The sequence below is a fragment of the Abrus precatorius genome, unplaced genomic scaffold (genome assembly GCF_003935025.1).
Source record: "Abrus precatorius isolate BTA unplaced genomic scaffold, Abrus_2018 Scaffold7, whole genome shotgun sequence".
NCBI lineage: Eukaryota > Viridiplantae > Streptophyta > Magnoliopsida > Fabales > Fabaceae > Abrus > Abrus precatorius.
Genome location: NW_020874417.1, coordinates 28925989 through 28948196, shown reverse-complemented (window position 1 = coordinate 28948196; position 22208 = coordinate 28925989). Strand labels below are relative to the sequence as shown.

Here is a 22208-nt window from a genome sequence, read left to right as displayed (position 1 = left end):
AAATATAATTACTTAACTAATATAAGGATAAAAAAGAGTGTAAACATTTTTTTAAAATACTAAAAATAAAAATTATAATACCTTATCTATTGTCACCTCTACTCAAAGGAATGTAGCTAGGAGAATGTGGATTGCACGCACGCACGAGTTGTTATTAACTAGCTTGCATGCCATATATTGTGGAGAGAAAATTGTTATGGAAACATCCTTAACTTGAGTTAAACTTAAAATGTTGATGTCTAATACAAGAAAACTACTAGGAGAAGTGAGAGTAACAATCTTATTCATTAGGAAAAAAAAATCATTTTTATGATTAAAATTTCATGTTTTAGTGGTTTAAAATCACTGTAAATTAACTATTAACAGTTAAAAAAGTATCAGATCTACATATGCTATAAATTATTGCTAATGATTTTTGTCTAGTCTATGGCAACAACACGATTATGAATTGAACTGCCAATTTTTTTTTAATATTATGATTTGAAATTACCACAAAATTTTTGGTTGAGTTTCAGAAAATAAAGTATAATTATAATCAATAATTACAAATAAAACATTTAAAAACACAATTGCCACACAATGACCCTACAATTTTAGCAACAATAGACTACTACACCAAGAATTTTACTCATTTGATCATCTAGGTAAAACTTTTACTTCTTATCATTTTTTTACGAAAATTATGAAATATAGCATACTGACACGCTAATGCGCCACTCTACACAAGGCGTATATATTCTTCACGTGACTTAAAAAGGTGTATGTAGTGGTACCACCGAAATATGATATTTACATATATAGTATTTAATTCATATACAACATGTTGATAGTTTAATGAATTCTATTTAATAAAACTTAATCACTTTCATTGGTCCATTATTACATAAAATATTTATATATGGTGTATCCAATGATTTTTCAAAGTAAAGAAATGAATTGAAGATAGACCAACCTTCAAAGGATACCTTGACATGTGTCATTTCTATGACCTTATACTGTATTTCAAATCATCCTCTTGTTCTCTTGCCCTCCTTTTTACCCCCTACTTTTCTGGTTATCAACCTCCACTTTGCAGCCTCTTAACCAAACGTTATCTTTGCTCATTCCCTCCTCATAAGCATACCCTTTGGAAAGTTCTTCAAAAGTGTTGCTTATACTCAGCTCCAGAGGCAGAAAAAGTGCTTTTTCTTTTTTTCTTTTTTAAACTTCTTATCTGAGACTCTATCTCTGTTGCCATGGCTGTGACACAATTTAACCCCGCTTGTGCAAAAACTCATCTTCACTCATCGCAACTCTCATTTCTATCAAGGGGTCTCCCTAGGCACCGCCACTGTGCTTTTGCACCTCTTCATAGAACTCAACATGCAAAGATTTCTTGCTCTGTTGCACCAAAGTGAGCAACTTTACACTCTGCATCCAACATTTTCAATTTTCAGCTACTTGGGTATGACTGAATTTTACTCCTTTCACTTCTCAGTCAAGTGCAGGTGCCAGCTGTGCAAATCCAGGAGCCCAAGGGTAAGCCTGATTGCTATGGTGTCTTCTGTCTCACCTATGATTTGAAGGCTGTAAGTGATCCTTCCTCTTTCTTCTGTGTTTCATCCATGTATTTCTGTTGTTTTAGGTTGTCTTAAAATGAAATTGTGGGTTTTGTCCATGATTCTTTGACTATGTTCCTTCCCGCTACTGATTGATTCCTGGGTTTTGCGGTGAAGTTTATGTTTGTCAGTATGTGCATGTCATGATGATACCCAATTTCTTTTGCAGCGTGTATTTAGGCTATATGATAGAATTGAACTAGATTGGTGTATCTCTGTCTTAAACTGCTCTTGTCTCGATTCCTTATCTGTTGTTAAGTTTGGTCTATGCAGATGCCTTCTGTTTGAACACCAATAATCAGCCAAAAGGCGTAAAAAATATTGTTTGTTGTCTTCCATACCAAAATGTCAGTCTTGTACTGTCAAAATGCTGAATTTAATCAATTTTACCTTCATTACTATTTCATCATTGTGCTTTTGACAGGTTAGTCTCCAATATTCTTATGTAATTGGAGATCACTAATACTTTAGAGAAATCCATAAGGAAATTGTAACAAATGTCAGAAATAATTTGGAGTTGTGTCCATCAAATCGTGCACCATACAATAACAATTCATAGAGCTACCTTGGTCCTATTAATTCCTCCAGATACAGAGTGTCGCCATCTCAGACTAAATCATTTGTAATTTGTTTCCTTTGGTGATCTTTTAAATTAGTAAAGTACATATCGTTTCGTCTCAGTTAATCTATGATAGCATGGTGTGACAGGAATGTAATTACAGTACTTCATTGCTATAGTGATAGTGGCTTTTAAGAAAATTGTTGGGCTATGCTTGATACTTTTAACTTATTGTACAGGATGCATTATCCCGTAAATCTGTAAATACTTTTCTCTGTCCAATTTTCCATTTATATTCAATTGAATATACAATCTAATTTCTATAAAAAAAAAAAAAACACAAGATGAACAATTAATTGAATTTGAGAACATTAAACTAATATTTTATGGGTGTTATTTTTTATGAGATATTTGAAATCTAACGGCTCTTTGATTTATGACATGGTTGAATTTGTCAATGTAAGCTATATGTCTTATTGAAACATTTGGGTAATGTTTTTGCAGGAAGAAGAAACAAGATCCTGGAAGAAATTAATTAACATTGCAGTCTCAGGTGCTGCTGGGATGATTGCCAATCATCTACTTTTCAAGGTAATGTATCTTGGATTTATGTAAGAACCATGTCAGTGTAGCACATTAGAAGTTCAACTCTCTTTTCTCAAATCATCTAGTTTCAATTTTTTTAATCAGTTCTCTCAGGTTAAGATTTTTGAAGTCATTGAAAGGGTAGAACATGGTTGAGGTTGATAGTTTGATATGTTGTTGAGGTTGCTGAATATTGTTGTGTAGCCTTTTCAGGCTTAGAAATTTTTTTCTTTGTATTGATTTTGTAATTTATTGTGGTAAATACATACCTGGATCAACACTACTGTGTATTGTTGAATATGCATGTACATCACTTTGATTTAGAATTTATTTATGTTACTCTTTGTACTATCATATTCATCTCTTCTCTAAATCAATTGAAACTCTCACTAATATCTTCAAATTTTGAGTTTTATAGTTTGATGGAAGCACCACATTCTTATATCGTTTTGTTACATGGAATGGAAATTAAAATTAGTATGAAAGATAAATTGAATAGATGGTGAGTGTTCAAGCAAACAATTTTATTTTGCATGTACTCTGAGATTTCTTTTATGAGAGAACTACTACCTTTAATGTTCATGAGATTTCATTCCACTCGCGAACCTGAGTAGATTTATTATGTCAGCTTGCATCTGGTGAAGTTTTTGGTCCAGATCAACCTATTGCTCTGAAATTATTAGGATCAGAAAGGTCACTTCAAGCTCTTGAAGGTAAGCTTCCTTCATATTGTAAATTTGCAAATTCAACTTACCCTGTGAGCACTTTATGGCCTAGGCGTACATACAATTCCAAGGAAATAAATATAACCATGCCTGTAAATTTGAAAAATTTTCACTGAAGTTATGGTGCATCTAAGATGTGTCATAGTTGAGTCATTACAAGAATGTATGCTGGATAGATTGCGGGTTATCTATTAACTTTTTAATTTTTTATTTTCATCTTTTTATGATTATTGTGAACGAACCAATCACAAGATTTTACTTTGTAGTCATCTTGATACCTTTTCATTTAGTAATGTCGTACCCCTTTGTACGTATGGCCGTATGGGTAATGGAAATCATCTCATTACCCCATGTTTTTCTTTCAATTTTTTGTACTTGAAGGGTACCTTGAATTCTAAATTCATATTTACAGCAGGAACCCATTTGAGCACTTCTAATTAAGTATGGATACACATTATTACAAGAAAACATGAGGCTGCTTTAGTTATGAGAAACTCTGCTACTGAGAGAGATAGATGAGAAATCCAAGCAATAATAGAAATTTGAGTAATAACTAATTTGAATATGATTTGCCAGGTTGGAATAGGTTATACTTATTTATTTTTTTGATATGCTTTAAACTCAAACAAGATACATCTTAAAGTTGACTGATATAAGTATATATCACATCACTGCTGTTTTCATTCTGAATGTTCTAATTCAACATGCAGGTGTTGCGATGGAACTAGAGGACTCTTTGTTTCCTTTGTTGAGGGAGGTGAGTATTGGTATTGATCCCTATGAAGTGTTCCAAGATGCAGAATGGGCTTTGCTAATAGGTGCAAAACCTCGAGGACCTGGAATGGAGCGTGCAGACTTGTTAGACATAAATGGGCAGATTTATGCTGGGCAGGTAAATGGTATTCAAATTTAAGCCATATTTATTGCTTTCTGCTTAAACAAAGTTGATTAGACTAACATTATACCTTGTGTACAATAGGGAAAAGCACTGAATGCTGTAGCATCCCGCAATGTCAAAGTTATAGTTGTGGGAAACCCTTGCAATACAAAGTAAGCATGGTTTTTTCATATGTAAACTTGAAGTTACATGTGTTTGTTTATGCTAATGTTCGTGTCGTGTATTTAAATGCAGTGCATTAATATGCTTGAAGAATGCTCCTAACATTCCTGCTAAAAATTTTCATGCTTTAACTCGCTTAGATGAGAACAGAGCAAAATGTCAGGTAACAGTTTATAAAATTTTTCCTTTTAAAATTGTTCTACAACAGAAGAAATAGCTAACTATATTCTCTGCATTGTCTCAATAAAATGCGCAGCTTGCCCTCAAGGCTGGTGTCTTCTATGATAAAGTATCAAATGTGACGATATGGGGCAACCACTCAACTACTCAGGTTATTGAAGAATCATTACCAGCATAATGTGCCTGAACTGAATTTCTGTAACTCTCTTTTATGATGTGGTGTTATCTTGTTGATAGGTCCCTGACTTCTTAAATTCTAGAATCGATGGTTTGCCGGTCAAAGAGGTGGTTAAGGATCATAAGTGGTTGGAGGAGGAGTTCACTGAAAAGGTTCAAAAGGTAAAATTTGTAATAAGCATCCATAGTTAAATGTGCAGCATAAAAGATATATGGTTTCCTAGTGCTAAAAGCTGACAAGTAATTGTTTGATTGGCAGAGAGGTGGTGCGCTTATACAAAAATGGGGAAGGTCATCAGCTGCATCAACTGCTGTATCAATTGTTGATGCCATACGATCTTTAATCACTCCTACTCCTGAGGGTGATTGGTTTTCTTCGGGTGTATGTTGATATTAGTTAAATTACCTCATGTATTTACTTGATATAGAATTAGATGAGCTTTTCAGCAAGACTTGCAAACTTGCTCTACAATTAATACTAACAGAAGTTACCTTCCGATTCATACAAAGAAAAAAGTAAAAAGTCACAAGTCATACATACATTCAGTCTAGTTTCTGCTCCTTCATGCATGCTAAAATAAATAAACATCATTTGGAGTTGTAGTTAAAATGACAATTTCTCTTCTTTATCTGGAATGTGTATTGTAAAGCTTAATTGAAGGGCCTATAACCAATTTTTTCTCACAACTTTAAACATGTAACAGCCTTCATTTATACATTCAATTTCCTGTATTTTTTTGAGTTTATTCTTTCTACTTCAATCACACAAAGTTTGCAATTGCAATGCCAGGTATATAGCAATGGAAATCCATACGGAATATCTGAAGGTATTGTTTTCAGCATGCCATGTCGATCAAATGTAAGTTTGTTTACTATATTCTTCATTCTTATAATTTCTAAAATTGATTCTGTTCCTCCTATGACAAAAATTTTATCTGCTAGGGCGATGGTGATTATGAACTTGTAAAGGATATTATATTTGATGACTACCTTCGACAGCGAATAGACAAGGTAAAATTGAAACTTAGTTTGCATTTGGTTTATAATTCATTAAAATTAATCTAGATGGTATTGATTTTAAATCGTTGGATATAATTAAGATGTGTGCCTAGATTAATCTGAACTACATATTTGTATTGGAACACGTTTTTCATTGAAAAGTATAGTAGTTGATTTTTTTAATTTAAAACAAACAGGGGTTTAATTTATTTTATACAACAAAACAACTTCAAATTTGGCAAATACAGAAAGAAAAAAAAAAAAAACCTTTACTATTATGTACTGTATAATTATTGTTTAAGTATATCATATAAACGTAAAATTTGGTGCTAAAAGAACCAAATGCACAGTTTAAATTGATGTGTGCCTGAACCTATGTGAATTTTTTGAGTTTAATATGTCTTATTTTGCAGACAGAAGCTGAGTTGTTGGCTGAGAAGAGATGTGTGGCTCACCTAACAGGCGAGGTAAGTATCTCATCATTATATATGATTAGTTTCTTCTGCTGATATTCATCATCTGAACATATATATTATCTATTATCAGGGAATTGCTGTTTGTGATCTACCTGGTGATACCATGCTCCCAGGAGAAATGTAACTAGCCCATCTCCTGAATGCCGCCATAGCAGATATTGAAATAAAGTTTAAATATGTTTTTAGTCCTTATTAATATGGTTAAATTTTATTTTAGTTTTCTATTTATTTTTGGTCTTTACAAATTTTAAATTTTTTTAAAATAGTCTCTATTACCACTTGGTGATAGATACATATGACATGACATAACTATATATATGACATGTCATTAATAAATGATGATAGAGATCATTTTAACATTTTTAAAATTTATGAGGATTAAAACAAAATTAAATTTTATTATATTTACAAGGACTAAAAACATATTTTACCCTTGAAATAAGATCACGCTAATTGATGTAGAATAATGGTTGTTATAAGCATGCAAAAATTTTGTTTTTTGCAACAATAAAAGTTTGAAAACATTCATTTGATTTTAAAACCATAATGCTGCTAAATAAGTTGATCTAGATGTTGTAAGAGTAATATCAACTTCTGTTGTCTAGATGATTGTCCCATACTACAAACTGAAGGGCCAATTGAATCTCTTAGCATGCTCAACAATCATGCACATCACATTATGTATTTATTTTAAGATAAATAACAGTTTATTCCTTTGTAATTTTACATTTTTCTTAATTGACTTCTTTATACTATTTTATGTATCGATAAAGTCCCTAAAGTTAGTGTTGAAGTAAAAAAATATTATGGTCACAGTTAAACCATGGTTAATAAGCCTAAAATCATTACTAAATCAAGAAAAAGTAAGGCTCAAGGGGGTTTAATGATATTATAAAAAGTATATAAAAGTAAGTTTAAAAAGTGTAAACTTGAGTCAAGTATAATTTTGAAGTCTGAATAATAATGTAAATGAAAAGTGCACGTTCATGTTTTTATTTTATTTTTACTTTTAATTATAGAATTATTATCTTGTTTTTATTTTATTATCTATTTTTGAATACTTGTATAGGAAATACTAAAAATTATATATATATTTTTTATTTTTATTGTTTTTAATAAAAATTTAAAGCAAAAAATAAATTAAAATAATTTGAAAATTTTATAATAAAAAGTGAAGACAGAATGAAAATAAAATAAATTTGAGCTATTCAGTTAAGACTGTTTTCCAATTTTTCTTATTGTTGTGTTTAGTTCTGCGTCAAATTCATTTAAAAGTTATAACTCTTATGGTTAAATATGATTTAATGTAATTTTATTTAGTTTCCAATCGTGAATTCTTTTCCTTTTGTACTATTTAATATTATTAGTAAAAAATTGATAATAAAGAAGTGAGAACATAACAATAAATTGTATAACATAATAATTGATGAAAAGTACAATAGTATCGTACATGTTTGTGTTTGGATAAGATTATTTATTGATTATGTTAAAAATCCTTAAAAATATACTATTCGTTCTCGTTTAACAAATTTTTAAAAATCAGCTTATTATATTTAGTTATTTTTTACAAAGCAAGTAATTTGAGATAAACAAAATTTTATTTAAAAGCTATCACTTTACTTTTTAGTTAAATTTTTACACAATTTTATACCTTTGTAATTTCAATATGAAAAGGTAATTATCTTATATAATCTAACATATTGAAACACAATTTATTTTACATAATCAATTATCTCAATAGTTAATTATACATATAATCAATTATAAAAAGAAAACACTTTTTTCAACTAATCTAAATACAAACATTGTGGGAAAGTCCGTAATTAACTTTGTTGATAATACATAGTCTTTTGAGAAGTTGAATATCTATGGCAGTTCTTAAGAAAAGAAAAGATTTCCTTATCCATGGCAGATCTTAAGAAAAGAGGAGGGTGGTCCTTGTCCAAGCTGCACCTGCTCAGGACCCAACAAAGGGAGGGTCAGAAGTAGGGAACAAACGTGACATAAGCATGTTGGGGGGAAAATTAAAATTAAAAAAAAAGCATGTTTTTTACAACTCTTCTAAGAAAAAAAAAGAAGAGATTGTTCTCTAAAAATAAATTAGACCAAAGATGTTAATGATAAGGAAATTATATGCAAGCAAAAGCATGATGGCAATAGGAAAAGATGGTTAAGAAAATGGATTTCTTCCTCACTTTCATCCAATAAATTAACATTTCCTGTAATAAAAGTATGAAAATACATATCCAAGAACATGAATTAATTGATAAGGGAATATTCTGTTTCATTAATTTTATTATTATTTTAATATTTTAAAAATAAAAACACTAAATATTTTCTCAAAACTTTATATTTCTAACAATGTCTAGTTTTATAACTGAGCTTTAGAGTTTAATGTTTAGGATTAAGAGTTAATTTCTAAAAGTAGTTAAGAAAGTAAAACAATGAGGACGGCAGCAAAATATGAATAGTTCAATAACAAAAACTCAAATCTTACTAAAAACTAATTTTAAAAAAATACTTTTAATAAAAAAAACAACTAAAAGAAAAAATTTGGTCGAGTATTACCGCAGCAGCATTAGCATATCCGTCATGCTCAACTAAAAGCTAATAATCATCCACCTGTGTATTAAATCTGATTATGCATTTTAAATGAGAGTGTTTTTAAATATATTTTACATAAGAATATTTTTAAGCAAACATTTTTATTTTTATTATGTAATTTTTTGTATTAAATATTTAATTTTTTACATTTATTTCTTAATTTTAAAATTATTTTTTATTTCATTTTTTAAAGTAAATACCTTAATATATTTTTTATTTTTATTTCAAAAACTTTAAATTTAATAACATTCATACAATTACCAAAAACTCACTAATAAACAATTAAACATTAGGACTTTTAGTATATTACAATTCATTGGCCATTTTAACTCCCCAATAATTTTAAACGTTTTATACTAAAAAATTATTAAAATATTACGTTTGTAAATTTTCTTTATAAAAAAATAAGAGCCAAAAACTATAATGGCTATTCTCACACTTGTATGAAAAAAATAAAATAAAATATTTCCTATATCTGCATAAATAACTATTTTAATACCTGTAACCTTATTGACCAAAAATAAAATAAAATAAAATTGTAGCCTTACTCGTTGAGTACTTCTCACACTTAAACTTATTGTAACAAACTAATAAAAATAATTTTACTATAATATTAATATCAATGATAAAAAGTTAATAATAAATATTTAAAAATAAATGAACTTAAAAAAAATAAAAATTTCTTAATTATAAAATATATATAACACATCAAATTCATTAACTTATTTTAAAATTGAAAAAAATTAATCTTTATTATAAAATAACTTAAATATATTATACAAATTTGAACAGAGGTTTCAGAATAACATAATATCGCGTACCTAGATTCATATCTATAATCTATAATAATTAAACAGATAGAAGAACCAAATTGAAAAATTAAAATCACACATACTAAATTAAGTTTAATCTCGATAGTGGATGCACCAACTTTTTTGTCAAGTACTTCAAGATAATTTCAATGGCTTATCTCATACCTGAGATGTATCTTCTCATGCAAAACCCAACACTCGCAGAAAACTAAAGAATTATGGTCAAGCCCACGCATAAACCCAACAACTTTACATGACGTTAATTTGTAACGTGAAAAAAATCTGCTGTTCCTACTCTCATACAAATTTTGAAAACGTATAATAGATCTTCTCCCCATGCTAAATTTTCACATAATAAAATCGTATTTAAAATTTCTTTCTAATGATAAACATCAAATAAGCCATAATAGTTAAGAGTCTTATAAGGAGAGGTATAAACACAATTTAAACAAATTGTCATATACATGAAAGAATCTACTCCCATGAGAACAAGACCAGGGACAAATGGCCCTTGTACGTCTACCTTGTGAAACAAACTACATGTCCAACTTAAATACTGAAAAACCTCTCTCAGTCAGAACTTTGCGTCTATCACTAAGAGCATTGGAAGTAAATAGTAACAACAATATACTACGAATTGCTTTAAAGACAACATTATTCTATCTATCGGCACTCTAAAAAATGCTGGCGTATAAGTTACAACGAAAAATGTATAGATCAATATGACTAAAGTACCATAAATCTACAAAGTCATGGGATCCTAGTCGTTGAATGAGTACCATCAAACACTAAACGATACTTTACTGACAGCAGCTCATTCTCTCACACGAACGTATCCTAGTTGTCATTTACCAGTATACATGATGCTTCCAATCTTGAAACTCAGTGAAAGAACAAGAACCGAGAAACCCATCACAAAAATCCAGCCATGTGACAAGACAAATGCGGTCTTGCTAGAGACCAAGCCAGAAATTGGCATCAAAGAAGCAGAATTAACATTGGGTTCAGAAAACCCAGCAGATATTATAGCGTTAAACCCTCCATTCTTGCCCATCGTCCAATCCATCCCATTGCCTCTTAATGTAATGTCTGTTATGCTGATCATACCTGCAGTTATATGAGCTGAGTTGGAAGACTGAGCAAGAGCAATCTCCTTAGAAGGAAACTCCGAAGCAAATGCGGGAGCAGCAGGTATGCTGGCCAACCATTTATTGGCCTGCTTTACAAATTGATTTGTATTTCCTGCCAAACAAAGAAGAATTTTGTCACATTGATGAATAGAGTACTAATTAACAAGCTGTATTGTACACAGGAAAACACATCAAAAGAACAACTCAAGAAATTTGGATGCTACGTGGATGGCAGTCTCACCTGAAAGAAATTTGGACTCTTGTGCATTCTTGCTTGAAGAAGCTTCATTGCTAGATTCCGCTTCAAATTCATGTTTGACTGCCCCGGACATATCAGTGGTTTCTCCTTCCACATTCTGTCAATGACCAAAAAAGTGTTAATATGCATCTATAATACAAATCAGCAAGGTATACTACATAAAAAAATCTTGGGTACACCACAACCTGCTGGATGAAAGGTGATCCTTGGTTGGGAACAGAGTTTTCACACTCAGTATTCTGAGGAAGATCAAAAGATATATACTTGGAAATATCATCATCAGGGTATGCAAGATACTCTTCCATCATATCAGTCCCAGAAATATCAACCTGGGTGGGATTACCCTCTGTCGGAAACACAAGATCATTGGTTTCCAAGAATGATCCATCATCAACAATCGGAAGATAATCAGCAGCATCCAAGTATAGATCTAGATCATCAAACGTGCCATTGAAATTCAGAGGATTCAGTTCACCATTGTCTCCATCTATCACAGAATTGGTGTTCATACCATGTTGCTCAGCCATATCCAATGGCTTCGGTTCTGTAATAAATACTTGGGAATGATCAGGATGGCTACTACACTCCCCATGATAGAAGTTTGATGATGGAAAACCAGCACCTCCAATTGCATCACTCAAATCAAGCTTCTGGACATTGAAGACATTTCTTTTAAGATTAGAGAATTGAATATGCCAGGCAATGCAGAGAAAGCAACTCAGCTAAAAAAACAGGGCGAGAGTCATGGCATACAAGCAACTCAGATACCTCTTTATGGATCAGAAAAAAATCTTACCAATAACAAAACCTGTGGAAGGACATTCGTGAATGATGACCATGATAAATCAGCATACATAAAATGCTCACTCAAAAGTAAAGTTAGTAATTCACATTGAACATTTTCCCCAAAATGCTTACATCTTCCCGGGAAAAAAAAAAAAAAAAAAAACTACACCGATAAGTGCCCACTAAATACCAACGTAAAAAGCTAGCCCTTATGAGGAAGACCTATCCAAAAGAAAATTACGTAGAGCACAACATAAAAAGCAACCAAAACAATGGCCCCGCAATACTGAGATGCAAAACATGAAGACACGGTAAGAAAACAAAACAACTACAAAGGACTCCATTAGCTACAATGTTAAAACAAACAACTGCATAGACATACACACAATTACAACTCATAAATAAACTCACCCAGCCTACACAACGAAGAAACATCAGATAATTCATTTATGTTAAAAATCCAAGTAAATAAATAAATAAATAAAGTATCCCAACACCAATACATCAATCCCCATCGCTTGGACAGAATACAAACCTGTTCAAGGTCATCCGTTTCAACATATGCACCATCAGACACCGCATTCAAAACCTCATCAGCCAGAAAGGGAGCCACCTCCACCTCCTCATCCTCATCACTCCACTCCTCCTCTAACAAGGGAGCGCCATATTTGGCCCCGTTCTGGGGACCAGCACCACTCTTCTCGAAAATCCTACACAGCACAAAAGCATCCTTCTCCACCAAACAAACCACACACCAACTAAGTATCAAACCAACACCAAATCCAACAAAAAAAAATAAAATACAACAATTATATATATGTATCACTACCTGAACAACTCCAGCCTGAGCCAGCTCATCATCAACAAGCTTGTACTCGTGCATGACCCAGTTGGTGCGAGCACCATGTGGGGCCCGACCCAGATGGTAAACGAGGGTTTTCTTCATTCCGACAGTGCGGTGGCCATTCATGACGGGGCGATCTTTTCCGGTGGTCTTCCAGTAACCCTTCTCGGTGGCGCGGTTGGTTCTGAAACCATTTCCGTACTTCCTGTCCAGCACGCTGAAGAAGTACCATTCCAAGTCCCTCGTGTTCAGCTTCGACTTACCTGAAACCAAAGAAAGAGAAAAGCGTCTTTGAATTTTCAAACGCTATCGAAAAAGAACGAAACGTTAATCGAGACCGAGGACGGGACGTACGGGTAGAGATAAAGGGGGAAAAAAGAAAGAGAGAGATGAGAAGATGCTAACAGGGAAGGTCCCACGGCTCGAACTTGTAGACGTCGACGACGGCGATGTAGTCGAAACGGCGTAGTTTTCCGGTGACCTTGCGCTTGAGGTAGAACCGAACGAGCTCTTCGTCGGTGGGGTGGAATCGGAAACCAGGACCAAGTTTGGTTGGGGAATCGCGGGACATGGTTAAGAAATTGGATTGAAGTGAAACGGTGAGAATTGGGATTAGGGATCTTCAAAGGAAAGAGAATTGGTACATTTGGTAGAAGAAGGGTAAGAGGGGGTTTTGAGGATCCGAAGGCAGAGTAGTAGAAGGTTCTAGGAGGTTGGAATGAGCAGCGAAGGAGCGAGACGATGGGGTTTTATAGAGCCACGTTTGGGTGATTGTGTCGAGGTCACCCGCGGCACGTGACTGAGAGAAGTCGGTGTGCTGGCGCCAAATCATTGGCTAGATGACACAAGTGCATGACGAATGAGGAGACGAAATAACTTCAATTTCCGCCTCCTCTTTTCCGCATGATAAAGGTTTTATAGTTCACAAGAGTTGGTAATTAATTAGTGTATAAAATTAGTATACTTTTACTTGCTACTCAAATTCAGTTTTAATTTTATTTAAATGAATTTGCTTTATTTAAATGACTCTCTTTTTTCTTTTATAATCTTTTTTTTTTCTCTGCTGAACTCCTCCTTTAGCCCTCTTCCTCCATCATGTTCTCATTTTCTCATAATTTTTAAAAAAAATTTCTTTTTTTCTTAAGTAAGTAAGCCAAGTAAATTTGTTTAAACAAAAATAAATCAGTCTACTTCTATGTGAGTTGAAGCAAATTTGAATTCCAAATTTTATATGTATCCTTTGTTTATGTGATAATTTTAAGAATTAAAACTTTTCCAATGCAACTTCAATTTATAATTAAAAATAAATTTCAAATTAATAAAGTGTTGATTGTCATTTTATATATTTAAGATTATCTACGAACCTTATTTATACAATTTATGATTTTTAGAATTAAAGCTTTCATAATATCATTTCATTATTAAAATAAGCTTTTGTATTAATAAATTATTTAATATCATTTTAGATCTTTCTCGTACCCTTACTACACATTGGTTGCATCTTTAGCATAATGTTTGTAAAATCTGCTTAAGTCATTTTCACCGTATTTAAGCAAAAGTTACCAAAAAAAAAAAGTGGCTCATTGAATGAATATTGCTTAAACAAGAATATTATTAGCTTAAGTAAATTGTGCAAATACAAAAATCTTACAATTTTAGCTTAAGTAAAAGATAATGTTTTAAGCAAAAATTAATAAAATTTTATATAATTGTCACGATATAAAAATAGCTTGAGTTAATATTATATGACTTAAGCAAAATATACTGAGAATAATTTTTTTTTACATTTTTTAGCGTTCAACTATATCTCTTTAATCATTACTCCTATTTTAAATTTAGCCAAGTTATTTTTTGTTAATATAAGTGAGATGAATATATAATATTTTCAAATTTAATGGTTTCACTTATAAAATCACAATTCAAAGTATAATTATAAAAAGAAAATATAATTATTTAGGTGGTTAGATATGAGAAACATGTTTGTATGAAGGAGAATTTGCATTACAATAACGACGGAATCAAACAAAGCTTCTATAACACTATCCCAAGGAAAGATTATCTAACTTTATTTGATTTTTTACTTTGAATATCCCTTTAAGATTTGTAATCTTAAATTTCAACCATAATCACTAAATTTATCAAACTAGTTATTAGAAATATAAAGAAAATATTTGAACTAACTAAAGAAATAAAATAAAAGAGAGTAAATTTGAGAAAATAAGGTTGACTTTTATGTAATAAAAAAAACTTACCTTAGAAATTATTATAATATTTTTAAAAAATATTTATCATAAAAAAATTAATTTAGAAAACCTATCTTAAATATTTAATATTTTGATATTCTTAACTTAAATTTATTAAAGATTAAAATATAATTAAGAGAAAATTTTTCTCACACTAGTATAAATCTAAAAACTCTTATATTTGATTTAAGTCTTTTATTTAACTTACATTCTAATAGTCAGCAAAGTAAAAAATTATAATCTAATATAAGTTAAATAAAAAACTCATATTAAGTATAAGAATTTTTAGATTTATACTAGTGTGAGAAGATTTTGTCTCATGTAAATATTATAAATTTTAAATTTTGTTATAGTAAGTTATTTTGCTAATTTATTTGAGTTAATTAAACATCCATCAAGAAATTAATTAATAAGCTAGTTTAGTTACCAAGCATTATTTTATATTTTTATAAATAATTATATATAAAATAATATTATTTTAAATAATATTTTTATGAATAATATGTATGATAATAATAAAAATTTAGTAAATTTAAAATTATTTCTAAAAATAATACTTTTATCATATAATGTCAAATATTTTTAATACTTTTAATATATTTAAAAATATATATCTAAAAAATTTAAAAATTTATACATAATAATTAAAAAGTTAAGTAACAATTTTAATTTTTAAAATTTTAAATAAAATTAATAAAATTATGAATAAAAATTAAAATCATATAAAATGTACCATATGAGCGGTATAAGATTGTAACTTTATTAAATCTTTTACTTTTCAAATAGTAAATTTTTATTTATAACGTAGGTATTAATAATAAATAAAATAAGTATTATAAAATAATATTTTATTTTACAAGGCCGAGGGTTAACAATGTAAATTTATTCCAAATTATAAGTTTAATATTATTTTAAGATTTTTAACTAGATGTTATAATTTGTAATAAAATTTTATTATTTATAGATTTTCCTAAATATTTGATTTAAGGTAATCCATAGTTTCTAGGGTCTATATATTAAGGAAAAATTAATATTTATTCTATTAGTAGTTATTTTCATTTAAAAATACTTACAAATATTTATTTAATATATTATTATAAAATAAATATTTAATTAAAATATCACTTTGAGAAATTTTAAAGCAAAATTTGAATTGTATAAAAATAATTTCTAATCAAATATTTATTTAATATACTGTTTTTAATTATTTTTTCAAAATTATTTATATCCATATAAAAATAATCTTAATTTTTTTTACTCATTTAATATTTGAATTAATTACATAATTAGTTAAACAACTTTAATTTAATCGACTAGTTTAAAGTTTTTAACTTTAAGTTACAAAATATAAATTTTTAGTTAGTTTTATCAAATAAATTGAAATAATTTTATTTATTTAAAAGTTAAAAAATTATTTTATTTTTTATATATTATTTTGACAAAAAAACTTGTAGTGACGTTAAATTTTGTGGCTTTTATAAATATATTTTCTTAAAGTATTATTCTGCCTTAATTCTTAAATATTTATTTTGATGAAAATAAGCTTTAAATTAGATTATACCTTCTCATTTATTTTGTTAAAAAAAAATATAGTAACAGAACTATATGCAAGTGCATCTAAAGTAACTGCAGTCGTCAAATAAGCCTTAATAAGGAGATAAAATAAAAAGCACGTTCTACCAAATTGCAATTTATTGAATTGCCATAAACTTCACAAATTGCGATTTATAGATTTGGAATCGTTCGCAAACGTGTTATTGACTAAACTGCATTTGTCAAACACACGTTGCTAGCGGAGTTAAATAAAGTGATTTACTCTTAAATTTTATTTTCTTAAATAGTCATCAATTATAGATTAAAAAGATTTTCTCAATTAACCTTTAAAAGAACCTGAAGCTGATAAAATCAAGTAATAAATGCACAAATTTATCATTTGAATTTGCCAATTCCTGTCGAAAAAAAAAACAAAGAAGCTCATACTAATTATATGCTATTTTCGTTAATCTAATTAAGTTGAGGATAAGCATTTTTAAGCACTTAGTTTGGTTCAAGATAATTCTTAAAAAATGATAATCTATTTTAATTTTATTCATTTTTTTTGTAAATTTTTATTTTAGTTCTTGAAATATGTACGACTAATTAAATAAGTTTTTTAAATTACAGTTTTAAAATATTAATCCTTAAAATTAATAATTATTAGTCAATTTAGTCTTTAATGTTAGAAGATATTAAAAATAAGTAATAAAACGCTAATTTGTAACGTTGAGAGACACAAACATGCACGTAGACTCCAAATGATGTCGTATTTGTGCATTATGTAAAGTTTCATTTTTATCCTTAAAATTAACCTATTATGCTATAATTTCACTAAATACGAACATAATTAACCCATATTTTTTGCTTTCTCCCTTTAAATCTAATCATTTCCACGTTTTCAGATTCTATTTTGATCTATTTACTTTAAACAAGACAACAACTGCTTGTATTTTTATACATTTTTGTTGTACTTCTCTTCTTACTTTGAGAATGGTACGTATAGAGGTCTCCTAAAGGTTCATCATTTCACTTTTGTCTTTAATTTTATTTTTTTTGTGATTGAGTATTTATGTTTAGAAAAATCACGATTTGTGTTTATTATATAGGTTAATTTAAGGTTTTTAGATTTTTAAATTATTATTGGTTTTCACGTTATGTATTGAGTTTTTAAATTTTTGTTTATTTATTTGTTAATTAATTTGAGTGTTTTATCATGTAGAATGAATTTTATTAAAAAAGACTCAAAAAATCAATCATGTGAGAACGTAGTTCACAAAAATACATATATTGTTGAAAGTTTTGATGAGAAGAGTGATGATGATTCATGGTATACAAAGAATTGAAAACTCATAAATATTGAGGATGAATAAGAAAATGCAAATGACAAAAAGTTTTCTCACATTTCAATGAAGAGGCAACCTTTGGGTGTATGAACCTTGAACTAGGTGTAACATCTTTATTTTATTAAATATGATAAAGAAATAGTTTTATAGTTAAGAATAATTAAATTAAATCTATTTAACAGCCAAAATAATATGCAGAATTATAAAGCATTTTACTTATTTTACTCAAATTTATAAAAAACTTAAATACAAAGTAATAAAAATTAAACAAATTTAAGAAAAAGCATTGACATAACATCAATATATACATACATTATTCTAGCAAATTTACAAGGGTTTAACATTAGCAAAATTTATATTAAAATACATTAGAACTTATTTATAATATTTACAAAATACAAAAAAATACAACAAGTCTTAGTGAACAGTCTATCCACCAAAAAGATTAAAAGAAAATACTAGTAATTCCCATGTCATCCCTCTATCATACGATGTCGTCGGAATCAAGATCATCATCTCATCTGAGATATAGATCACCTGAATCTATAGTAGCCTATGTACCAGTAATTTGTTTAAAAGTCCATCGAGACGGTCTTCTAAGGTAATCATGATCATAATATGTAAACATGTAGGTTACAGCTGTCAGAGTTCTAACTATACCATGATAAAGGTACATACACAGGGTATGGTGGATTTTATTGTTTGTAAGGAAATCGAAAGGAACACTATAGGATAGTTTCATATCTAACATAATAATGTTACGGGGTACTAATTAACATGTAAGGCTAACTTAAAATAACAAAACATATGGTATTCATTAAATATATAATTTATCCTACATTGTACAAAACTATACCATGATAAAGGTACATACACAGGGTATGGTGAATTTTATTGTTTGTAAGGAAATCGAAAGGAACACTATAGGATAGTTCCATATCTAACATAATAATGTTACGGGGTACTAATTAACATGTAAGGCTAACTTAAAATAACAAAACATATGGTATTCATTAAATACATAATTTATCCTACATTGTACAAAACTATGTATAAGCCTAATGCTCTCTTTAGGTGCTATCATCTTGATCCCCTGAAATATTTATGTAAGGACGAGTCTCTATTTTTATTACTAAGCATACATATACAATTAAATCAACGATACAAATAAGAAAATACTACAAATCATCATATAACAAGACTATCATTTAACTTATTCTATTTTATATCTATTAATACTTAAAACTTTCATCTCATACTTTCACTGTCTATGGGATCCTTCAAGGTCTTTCTTAGTATAGATAGTTGCTAGATAGCCACAGCTACACGGATACAACGTGTGTTGATCTAGCCTCTTTTAGCAAAAGCATGGTCAAGAGTATCAGTCAGGAAACGAGTGTGAGGCTTGTGGTGTTTCTACTCTTATTTGTTTTGCGCAATTCAAAAGGATCATTCACCACCCTCATTTTTCTAAGACTTTTCAGTTATCTCCATCTTTTACACTCTCAGTATACCTCTGAACTATCCACACTCGTCCTTATTGTTTTCTTTCTCGTTTTAATTTTTTTCCATATTTCCTATCTCGTATCTCTATTTTACTCTTGTTCATTAGTACATCATACATCAATCAATCATTGCCAAGAGTAAGTCATCCTCAGACTCAGTCCATAACATACATGCACATACATTCAGAATAAGAACTATACACATCATCAAACACCACACACATACATCAAACATAACAAAAACATGTTCTCATCTAACATATACTCAAAATCAAATATTTCATCATAACATTTTTATGAATACAAACACACCACTTTCTTAGTAACAAGATAAAACTCTTCTTACCTTAAAAGACAAGTTTGGTGAAGAAAAATAAGAAAATGATGGTTCATTGACCAAGGTAGTTCTACACCTTACAGAAAAGAGTATTCTTTTAGTAAAGAGAAAAGATAGAAGATAGAAGTAAGAACGAGGAGTTTGAGCTCTGAGATACTCACCGATGATTCCGTGGAGTCAAAGTTTGAGCTCAGATTTAGTGTAGTTTCGAAGTTTTCAAAGCTTTTCTCTGTAATAAGGAAGAAAGAGTTTAGAGAAAATGATAGAGGAATGTGAGTTTTGAAATGAAATGAAATAAAATTTTCATGCTAGAAATCTCTTAAATACCTCTCAACTCCGCGCGCTCTCTCTTGAGTAAGGAACAAATTGCTTGAGTGACGCATTGCTCGCCTGGGTGAGATACATCTTGCTTGAGTGAGATATGAAGATAATGATTTTCTAACTGTTTTCTGATATGCTCGCTTGAGTGTTCTCCATCTCGCCTGAGTGAGATGTCGTCCAAAGAGCATAATGTTTTTCTTATGAGTCTTCGCTTGAGCAACTCATCTCACCTAAGCAAGATCTCAGCTCGCCTAGACGAGGTAACAGTTGAGCTGAATTTATCTCTTCTCGCCTGAGCAAGATTACCCTAAAATAAGGTGTTTCTGGGTGCTCAATCTCGCTTAAGCGAGATCCCTTGCACTAACTTCTTCTAAAAACTCTTCATAATTCACTTCTAAACACATCTTAATACTATTTAACATCAAATAAAATATCATTTTTTGAATAATGAAAAAGAGGGTGTTACACTAGAGATGAAGTCTACAAACTTAAATGTCTTCAAGCAAGGGGTTAAAGACTACAATATTCAACTAGAAAGAGAGATTATATGGGTGAAAATGGCAAAAGGTAAGGCAAGGGCCAAATGCAAGCATGAAACATTTACTTAGAAAATTTATTGTTCATACAACAATAAGACTGATTGCTTTCAAATCAAAACCTTCAAATCTAAACACAGTTATAGTACAGTGTTCAAAAATTAATTAGCGGACTAGGTTTGGGTGATTGGAAAGCTAGTCAAAAAGTTAAGGAAACAATCTAATTTAAAGCATAAAGAAATCTTTGATTACATGAAGCAAAAGTACAAGATGTATTTGGATGAAAGCAAGATATATAGAGCCATGTTAAAAGCTAGGAAAATAGTTGAAGGGAGTGAAAAGAAGCAATTTGGAAGGATATTTGGGATTATGCTGCAAAGTTATTAAGACTAATCCTAGGTCAACAGTGAAAATAGATACCCTACCTCAGCCGAATGGACCCCTTATAGTATTAGAGAATGTACAATATGTCTAGAAGGATGTAAAAAAAGTTTTAAGGAAAGTTGTAGACCATTAGTTGATCTAGAGGGTGCTTTTATTAAAGGGTATTATGGAGGACAGTTGTTGTCTTTTGTGGGACAAAATGCTAATAATCAAATATAAGGGTAATAGCATATGCAGTAGTAGATGTTCAAAATAAAGATAACTGAAAGTAGATTGTTGGAATAAAGTGTGAATTGAATCCTACATAGAATGAGATATTGACAAGTTAGGGGTCTATAAGAAGATGGACTCATGCATCCATTGCCTTAAGGTTTTGGAGTTGCATTGTGGTGTCTTACTTGTTGTGAGGCTCCCTATGATTTACTTGTAATTAATTCTAATTATTAGATATTCTCATTTTGATTTGTAATTATTTTTGTATATTTTCTAATTATTCTGTTGTTCTTTTCTTATTTTTGTAATATGTTAGGATGATTTATAGGAGATCTGTTAGCTTTATTTTAAGAAAGATGTGATGCTATTTTGTATATATTAGGCGTTTAGCCTCCAACGAATAGACAGAAAAAAGATTTATCACAATTTTGTTATGGTACTGGAGCTATAATAGGTTCTGCTGTCACTAGAATTTTGAAGCCATATGGCAAAAAAGAAGGAAACAAGTGAAACTACAAAACCTGAGGTGGGAAAGAAAATACTATCTCCATATGACTTGAGTTCGAGTAATAATCCAGGAAACGTGATCACCCAAGTGCAACAAGAGGTGAGAATTATGAGGGATGGGTTAGAGCCATAAAGTCGTCCCTACATGCATGACGAAAGTGGAGTTTTCTTGAAGGTACAATAAAACAACCGAATGAAGAATCTTCTAAATTGGAAGATTGATGGACGATATAATCAATGTTGGTGTCATTGATTCTAAATACAATTGAACCAACTCTACATTCTAATATCTCATACATGGAAAATGCCAAAGATTTGTGGAAGGACATTCAAGAACGTTTTTCAGTTGTTAATAAACCTAAAATTCAACAACTGAAAATCAAACTAGCTGAATGCAAATGAAGCGGAATGACCATGGTAAGTTATTATGGAAAACTCAAAACTTTGTGGGATGAATTATCCAATTATCAACAGATACTAAAATGCACA

The 22208-nt window shown here is 29.9% G+C and overlaps 2 protein-coding genes across 4 annotated transcripts; one reads left to right on the top strand and one right to left on the bottom strand.

Annotated features, from left to right (window-relative positions):
* Positions 1-974: 974 nt before the first annotated feature.
* On the top strand, positions 975-7118 carry LOC113871024 (malate dehydrogenase [NADP], chloroplastic). Of its 2 annotated transcripts, none has more exons than XM_027507699.1 (14): positions 975-1393; positions 1478-1568; positions 2662-2748; positions 3371-3455; positions 4178-4359; positions 4447-4517; positions 4600-4690; positions 4784-4858; positions 4945-5046; positions 5144-5266; positions 5675-5743; positions 5827-5895; positions 6297-6350; positions 6430-7082. In XM_027507699.1, the coding sequence occupies exons 1-14, from the start codon at positions 1236-1238 to the stop codon at positions 6481-6483; spliced, it is 1311 nt and encodes a 436-aa protein (XP_027363500.1). In that variant the 5' UTR covers positions 975-1235; the 3' UTR covers positions 6484-7082. The 2 variants fall into 2 exon arrangements, 1 of the variants encoding a protein (XP_027363500.1); XR_003505740.1 differs by having other exon boundaries at positions 989-1393; positions 5144-5246; positions 6430-7118.
* Positions 7119-10124: 3006 nt separating this feature from the next.
* Positions 10125-13514, bottom strand: LOC113871167 (NAC domain-containing protein 78). Of its 2 annotated transcripts, none has more exons than XM_027508032.1 (6): positions 13200-13514; positions 12780-13057; positions 12486-12680; positions 11350-11814; positions 11147-11261; positions 10125-11017 (listed from the first exon to the last, which is right to left on the bottom strand). In XM_027508032.1, exons 1-6 carry the CDS (start codon positions 13363-13365, stop codon positions 10620-10622), a joined length of 1617 nt encoding a protein of 538 aa, XP_027363833.1. In that variant the 5' UTR covers positions 13366-13514; the 3' UTR covers positions 10125-10619. The 2 variants fall into 2 exon arrangements, with proteins under 2 accessions (XP_027363833.1, XP_027363834.1); XM_027508033.1 differs by having other exon boundaries at positions 10177-11017; positions 12780-13100.
* Positions 13515-22208: the final 8694 nt, after the last annotated feature.

Excerpts from the sequence above, each read along its gene's own strand:
- LOC113871167 (XM_027508032.1), bottom strand. The coding sequence starts at position 13,365 with ATGTCCCGCGATTCCCCAACCAAACTTGGTCCTGGTTTCCGATTCCAC. Across the intron at positions 11,815-12,485 it reads AAACGGATGACCTTGAACAG|AAGCTTGATTTGAGTGATGC; the intron begins GTTTGTATTCTG and ends TTCAATGTCCAG. Across the intron at positions 11,018-11,146 it reads AGAGTCCAAATTTCTTTCAG|GAAATACAAATCAATTTGTA; the intron begins GTGAGACTGCCA and ends TTTGTTTGGCAG.
- LOC113871024 (XM_027507699.1), top strand. The coding sequence starts at position 1,236 with ATGGCTGTGACACAATTTAACCCCGCTTGTGCAAAAACTCATCTTCAC. Across the intron at positions 4,691-4,783 it reads AGAACAGAGCAAAATGTCAG|CTTGCCCTCAAGGCTGGTGT; the intron begins GTAACAGTTTAT and ends TAAAATGCGCAG. Across the intron at positions 5,744-5,826 it reads GCATGCCATGTCGATCAAAT|GGCGATGGTGATTATGAACT; the intron begins GTAAGTTTGTTT and ends TTTATCTGCTAG.